General features: G+C 32.9%; 1 protein-coding gene across 2 annotated transcripts; it reads left to right on the top strand.

Moving 5' to 3' along the window:
- The first annotated feature begins 1,067 nt into the window (after nt 1-1,067).
- LOC144998021 (transcription factor bHLH35-like) lies at nt 1,068-3,729 on the top strand. 2 transcript variants are annotated; one of them, XM_078957862.1, is made up of 5 exons: nt 1,068-1,290; nt 1,388-1,553; nt 1,724-1,957; nt 2,033-2,203; nt 2,329-2,932. In XM_078957862.1, exons 1-5 carry the CDS (start codon nt 1,196-1,198, stop codon nt 2,347-2,349), a joined length of 687 nt encoding a protein of 228 aa, XP_078813988.1. In that variant the 5' UTR covers nt 1,068-1,195; the 3' UTR covers nt 2,350-2,932. The 2 variants fall into 2 exon arrangements, with proteins under 2 accessions (XP_078813988.1, XP_078813987.1); XM_078957861.1 differs by lacking the exon at nt 2,329-2,932 and adding an exon at nt 3,394-3,729 and having other exon boundaries at nt 1,076-1,290.
- Nucleotides 3,730-8,114: the final 4,385 nt, after the last annotated feature.

Genomic DNA, 8,114 nt, shown 5'->3' with positions numbered 1-8,114 from the left:
CGAACCAGAAAACGACCCGTTATCCGACCCAAAATAATCAGGTTTCGGGTTTTCCCGTCGGGTTCGGGTTTTTTTTTGCTATCCCTACATGTACTCCTAGAATAAGGATCTTGTAATTTCCCTTTTTCATTAATAAAAATATATACATTATGTTATGATGGTGTATTGTTCTATGTATGCAAATGATTGTGATCCATGACGACGTCGCATAATCCAACATTTCAACTGTCCGCTGGGGGTGTCACACACAATGGTTGCCAACAGAGGTGAAACGAAGATGAGTAACAATTTAGTGGTCAATGATACCCCTATCGTATCTCCATTTTTAATGGTTAGGGCTCTTAAATAGAAACGCAAGTATAGGGTGGCAAATCGGGTCATCGTGTTGTGTTTTTGTCTGACACGACCTGACACGACAATGTTTTATGCAACACGAACACGATACGACACGATGTCGTGTTTTTTCTAACTAACACGAAAACGAACCCATTAATAAACGGCAAACACGACATGACAAAAATAACATAATATAACAATTAGTGTATTTAATTAATATTTAATCAAATATAACACGAGAAATACGAAAAACACGACAAATAAATGCTAAATCGTTTCAATATCGTGTCGAATTTTGAACACGAACACGACACGACACGACATCGTGTTTTTTACACTTGACACAAACATGAATTCGAATTTCAGTTTCGTCCCAATTTCGTTTTGTTTCATGTATTTTTGTCGTATCGTGTCAACAATTGTCACCCTACGCGAGTATATAAGAGGTAAAGACAAAAAGAAAAATATAATGTTTCAATAGTATATATGGTATAGTGTGTGTGCGCAAAATGACTCTGATACGGTAATTAGTTATTTTATATCGACCAAGGACCACTTTTAAAACAAATCTAAACCATAATAACCATTCTAAAGAAAAAGAAACAATTAAAAACCAACATGTAATTTATCCGAACCACATAGATAAATTGTCTCTTTACTTTATTAAGTAATCATGGGACGTAAGATCGTTTACCTCATCCTCAACCCCCCACCCCATGGGCAATTACCCCCCAAAAGAACCCCTATAAAAAGACCATGCGACTTGAAGAAATAAAAATCGTATACCAATAACAATACAAAAACACCCTTTTCTCCTAAAATCTCAATCACCATATCATCTTCTTCCCTACGCAAATCCATGGAAGATATCGGTGATGAATACAAGAACATTGGCGATGAGTATAAAAACTATTGGGAAACCAATATGTTTCTCCAAACTGAAGAATTCGATAGGTAATCATACTAACTAACTAATCATATGATCTTTTCCTTTTCTCTTTGTCGTTTAAACCTGAATCCATCGTTTTCTTCTACAAATTCTGAAATACAGTTGGGGTGGATTGGAGGAAACATTTTCCGGCTACTATGATTCAAGTTCGCCGGACGGAACTCAGTCATCGGCGGCTTCCAAAAACATCGTTTCAGAGAGAAACAGGAGGAAAAAGCTCAATGATAGGCTCTTTGCACTTAGAGCAGTGGTCCCTAACATAAGCAAGGTGTGGCCCTTCACACTTGATTAAAACTCGTACATATAATAAGTGCACTGCCACCTCACTTCCTTTATTTATCTCTTTCGGGTCATACACCCTTTTCGCCACCCACAATTCAATTGTTTTTACATTAAATATAATTTGTTTTTGATTTATGGATTATGATATTATTTTAGATGGATAAAGCGTCCATAATTAAAGATGCAATTGATTACATCCAACATTTGCATGAACAAGAGAGGATTATTCAAGAGGAAATAACGAAACTCGAGTCACAAAAATCAGAATATGGGATTTACGATTTTGATCAGGACACAGTGCTCATGTCATCGGAAAAATCAAAGAAAAAAAGGATTCAGCAATATGTAGATTCAAGTGATTCAAAGGCCTTTCCGATTGAAATTATTGAAGTAAGTCAAAGTCTTGAACTTTTTTCACGTACTCTCATGATTTTATCTCAAATTGATGATTGTGTTAATTAACAGTTGAAAGTGTCATACGTGGGAGAGAACACGGCATTGGTGAGCTTGAAATGCAGGAAAAGAAGAGACACGATGGTCAAGATTTGTGAGGTTTTTGAATCTTTGAAGCTCAATGTTTTCACTGCCAACATCACTGCTTTTCCTGACACCCTTTTTAAGACACTCTTCATTCAGGTCTCTCTCTCTCTCTCTCTCTCTCTCTCTCTCTCTCTCTCTCTATATATATATATATATATATATATATATATATATATATATATATATATATATATATATATTCAGGTTTGTTATGAAAATAGGTAAGAAAGTATGGGCAATAATTGAAGTCTAAAATATCTAGATTGTGTTGACGAAATAACTGGGGCATGATAGATTATGTTGCTTCAAAAAATGTGATGGTGATATATTTGAAGATTTTACTGAAAGCAGCAGACAAAACAGTCAAAAAACTTGACAAAGATACATAAGCAAGAAAAATTGGAATATGAAAACATAAAGGGTTCCATTTTTTTTTTAAAGTTTTATGTTTGATTACAGGGACGTAATTCACGTGTTTAATATTTAGTGAACATTTATTAATGTGTATGATGAAGTTTATTATTATTTTATGTTATTTTGTGGTTTTAGTGATAATTTAGGCAATATTAATTGTGACATAATGGTATTTGTTTATAAATAAATAAATAAATAAAAAACAAAGTAATTAGGCTTTTAAAATAGTTGAAACCTGTGCAAACTAATTCACATATCCTCAATTTAATTTTTTTTCCATGGATATTATTATCAATTAAAGCATTAAGAACGTGTCATATAGATTTTCAGGTCTTAAGATATTGTAAAATAAACGGTTCTCAATCTCAAATACGACAAGTAAAATCCAAATGGGACTCAGCTGCTTAATTTAAAAAAAAAAAAAAAAAAAAAAAAACATTATCTTCATATTTTGCGAAAAAATAATTTAAATAAGGATATATATATATATATATATATATATATATATATATGTATATATATATATATATATATATATATATATATATATATATATATATATATATATATATATATATATATATATATATATATATATATATATATATATCAAAAGTCTTCATATTATAAATGAGTTGTTGGGTGGTTAAGTCGTCATTTTTTTATAAGAAAATGCATCATATAAGACTCTCCAAAACAGTTTAAATTTACAAGTTATATATATCATAGTTTTCTTTTCATCATTATATTTATATGTTTTATTTATATAAGTATGCATACACGTTCCCATTATATATACTTTAATTTACACTTGATCAAATGCCATTATTTATCATATTATAATAATAATTATATTGTTTTTTGTTTTACAGGCGGATGAAGAAGAAATAGACGTTATGAAGTTACAAATTCACACAGCCCTTTGTGCGCTAAATGACCCTCTAAGTTCAATGAGCACCTAGTGTTATCATTTTATGTGTATTTTCTTTTGATTTTGTAAGCTTTCTTCAAGTGAAATGGGCCACACGCATGTTTTTTGGTAGAAAAAATACACTAAAGCCTCTTACTTTATAGAAAATAAAGAACAATCATGTAAACGAATAAACCTTAGTGTGTCCCTCCCACTCCATATATTCTTTTTCCTTTTCTTTGTAATTTACTTTTTTTGCCACTGGTCAATGGTAATAGAAAGTTTTTCTTTTTGATTTTTTCTGAGTTGTTTCCCTCGAAAAAGGTATTTTCGCCCAGAAATTATCAATAAGATTTTTCATAGGGGTTGCCACAAAATATATATATGTTTGCAATGGGAATGTGAGGTATGACAGAATGAGACAAGAATGTGTATTTTAAATACAGTATTTAATAGAGAAATCAAATTGACAGAATGAGACAAGAATGTGTCTTTTAAATACAGTATTTAATAGAGAAATCAAATTGGCTAATTCAATATGTATCCCAATTGTTTCGTATATCTCCTATGTAAGTGGGTGAATGTATGATTTGACAATTTATACCTATCAAATATCATTTTATTTGTTTTTCTTTCAATTCTTCTACTCAATCATCAACACAAAATATTAAAATAAAATTGAAAAAAAAAGATTAAAAACTTTAATAAATCGCACATGTCATTATTTTATATGAGAAACAAGAACAATAGGATAAACATTACAAAAAATTAACTTTTCTTTAACTCCCCTTTACTTATACTATTTCTAGACAAAATCAGTCGGATCTCTAATATGTCTTATTCACGAAGTTGAACTATAAGGGGTATAAGAAAACTATCTATAAAATGATACTTAATTGGTGTCCACCGTCACTCACCGCTTCCCTTTTTAGTGGATGATCGTTAGCAGAATAATTCTGATAGGATTAAAATAACTAAAACACCTTTTATAAAATCTCACTCTTACTTACTTTTGGAAAAAATATAAAGAGTATGCTAAAATTGCACATTATATTTTATAGTAGTTAATGAAGCGTGTGTGGTTAACCAACATACTAACAGTGACTATAAATAATAATAATAATGGGCATCTTGAAAATTATCATTGATTTAAGAGCGTATGTGGTTAACCGACACATTAATATGAGATGATAAATGATATCGAGAGTGCCTAGCATATTTGTATCGTTATTCACATATTGTTTGTAATCCTCGGTATCCTAGTTAAAAATAAAAGAGCATAATATAAGATTAAACATGTCATTGATAGATTCAATGAATCTCAAAAGATCTAGGAATTTCATCAAAATTGCTAAATTGCTTTTACCTATCTTCATAAATGCGCAATAAGATTACGGCATCCATCTTCTTAGTTATGGGTTAAAACATTAAGGATAATTGTTATCTAACTAAAACTATTTTTTTCTCTACATATGTCTACTCCTGGTGATGCTTTTGCTCCATCGTTGTCTACCTACCACTCCAGTTTCTCCCTACTCTCTATCGTGTCCATGGTGACCTTTGATGGCACCAACTACAATGATTGGATGTGCAACATCAATATGGCTCTTCGATTTGAGGGCAAAGAGTATGTCCTTAAAGAAAAACTTGTTGAAATCGATGAAGCCACTGCTACTCCAAAATAACTAGCCTCCTACAAGAAACACTACAATGATGCAACAAAAGTTGCTTGTATCAAGGTCGCTACAATGATCCTCGGATTTTAGAGGTTCTATGAGGACTATTGGTCATATGAGATGAACAATAACCTTGGGGAAAAGTACAAAAAACGAGCTCGTCAAGAGAAATAGGAAGTGGTCAAAGCTCTTATGGCTTGCAAGATGAAGAGGAAGATTCTGTGTGCAACCACGTGTAGAGAATGCAATGGTACGTGGAGCACCTTGTTAGGCTTAATGTGTAGTTCGACGAGGAGTTGGTTGTTGGTATGGTCTTGAATTCCATGCCAAGTTGTTATGATCAATTCATTCTAGCCTATCCTTTGAACAACATAGAAATCATATTAGCCGAACTCCATAACTTGCTACAAACTACTAAGTTGGGAATGAAGGGAAATAATCTAGTCCCTACTACTACTTCTAGTGCTCCCATTCTTGCCATTCAGCAAAGCAGAGGGAAGAAGAAAAAGGTTGCTCCCAAAGCTAACATGAAGAATAAAACCCATGCAGGGATCTGGCAATGGACCGCAGGCATGGCCCCACTCAGACATTCAATCTGTTAGTGACCCCAAAGAGGACACTTGTTACTATTGGAATGACAAAATCCATTGGAAGAGGAGATGCCCTAAGTACTTTCAAAACATCAAGGATAGAAAGGTGAAGCCATCATCAGTACGTACATACATTATTCAAACTAATAACTCACAATCTACTCGTTCTTGGGTCCTTGATACAGGATGTGGTTTTCAAATTTGTTCTAATTTGTAAGGGCTAAAAGAAAGTGGGGAGATGGAGCATGGGAGGATGAATCTGATCATGGGAAATATGAGATCTTCTCCTATAACCAAGATTAGGACTTGTCATCAAGTTCTTAGTGGTGATGTTAGTTTATATTAGATAGAGTGTTGTTATTCGTCAGAAATGACACGAAACATTATTTCATTGCATGCATTGTTTAGATAAGGTTTTTGTTACTCATTTAATGATTTGACTGGTTCAATTTTGGTTAATAAAAATGGCATTTTTACATTTGAAGCCCTACCTTGTAATGATGTGTATGAAATAGTGACTTGTGTTAATAGCTTAGGTAATAGTGTATTTCACATTGATTAATCTAATACTTTAGACAAGGCATGCTTGTTGCATTGTCGTCTTAGGCACATTAACAAGAAACATGTCGCCCAACTCCAAAAGGATGGAGTGCTGGAATCATTTGACCTAGGGCCAGATGATGAATGCAAATATTGTCTTTTAGGCATGATGAAAAAATCACCTTTCACTGGGTCTCGTGAAAGAGGTGAAGGTTTGGTGGACTTCATACACACAGTTGTGTGTGGACCCTTCAAATCTAACACGAGAGATGATAATCGGTTTTATATAACGTTTACGGATGATTATATTATATATGGTTACATCTACATGATCAAATATAAATTAGAAACCTTTAAAAAGTTCAAAGAGTTTAAACATGAAGTCGAGAATCAATTAGATAGGAAGATAAAGATGCTTCATTCTGATAGATGAGGAGAGTATCTTAGTATCGAGTTCCACGACTACCTCAAGAAATGCAGAATAGTTTCACAATTGACTCCTCCAAGGACACTACAACTTAATCATGTGGCTAAGAGGCGCCATCGAACCCTATTGGACATGGTTTGTTCCATGATGAGTCGAGCCACTCTTCCCATTTCCTTCCAGGGGTATGCCTTAGAGACAGTTGCCCATATCCTCAATCTTATCCCTATTAAAAAAAGGTTACAGAAACACCTCACGAAATGTAGATAAGGAAAGTTCCCTACGTAACGTCCCAAAATTTAAGAGGTAAAATTTTCATTTTTTTCAATTGAATCAAAACACCAATTATCTTTCCAAAACGTTTAACGTATTTCATAATAAAACAGTTATTAGAGTACAATCCCAAAATCATCATGTTGTGGAAACATGGATGAATGAGCTGCGATCAAGTCGGGCCCTTCTTTCTCGAATTGAAAATACCTTAAACAAAAACTAGAAACCGTATGAAGCTTAGTGAGTTCTTGTGACATCCCCAAATTTCTCGTCCAGAAAAAGACCGATTTTGTTTATGCTTTTAAAAATAAAATCAGGGTAATCTCTCAACTAAAATATGTAGAATTTGTCCCCAAAACAAAATATGATAAAAAAAATAAAAAATATATTTATCAAATTTCGTAAAGAAATGTATTTTCATTACAAAACTCAGTATGTCCACATCGATACAGACCAAAAGCATAAACAGTACATTATAGGCATTACAACAATTATTTACATCTACTTGCCTATAATCCAAAAATCTCTCGTCATCATTCAGTTATGCTCTGGGTCCACTACCTGTAATATAGTAAGTTGAGTGTGTTGGGCTTGGGATCCTGGTAAGCATATATGGTTTTCAACCCACATATAATAAATTTATTAATTTCATCAACCAGAAATAAATTTATAAATTTCATCAACCAACGATAATCCTGATTACCCGTTCCCGTTATCCTCACTTTACGTCCCTAAACACCTATCACAAGGGACCTAGCCTAAGGATCATCATCGGGATGGACTTTACTGCTAAGGAGATTCCTCAACCATATATATCTGTAAGGCAACCATCAAGGGCATGGAGTGCGTCTGGTGAACACTCATTTCAAAAAAAAACATACAGGTTGCGAGCCTATCAGCATTCCACTAGACTTTCTAGAAAGGTCTGTGGTCATCATCTATACTCCAGTAGATGACTGGAACAACAACATCAATGCCTCTCATCATTTTATCACACATCAACTATTTCATCTACCCATGTTATACCCAACATATTTGTAGATAAAAATATATATACAATTTAAATCATTCTAAACATGTATAAAAACTTCGTTCAACATCCATCTCAAATAATGAAACAATATTTATACACATAGCATGTATTTTATAGAAAATATTTCATATCTATGTGTAAAATGAA

Source organism: Lactuca saligna, chromosome 5 (genome assembly GCF_052625555.1).
Source record: "Lactuca saligna cultivar CGN05327 chromosome 5, ASM5262555v1, whole genome shotgun sequence".
Lineage (NCBI taxonomy): Eukaryota > Viridiplantae > Streptophyta > Magnoliopsida > Asterales > Asteraceae > Lactuca > Lactuca saligna.
The sequence above is the reverse complement of the archived record's forward strand: the minus strand, read 5'-3'. Positions and strand labels throughout refer to the sequence as shown.

Coding starts and splice junctions, on each gene's coding strand:
- LOC144998021 (XM_078957861.1), top strand. CDS start 1,196: ATGGAAGATATCGGTGATGAATACAAGAACATTGGCGATGAGTATAAA. Junction 1,291..1,387: donor CAAACTGAAGAATTCGATAG/GTAATCATACTA, acceptor TCTGAAATACAG/TTGGGGTGGATTGGAGGAAA. Junction 1,554..1,723: donor TGGTCCCTAACATAAGCAAG/GTGTGGCCCTTC, acceptor ATATTATTTTAG/ATGGATAAAGCGTCCATAAT.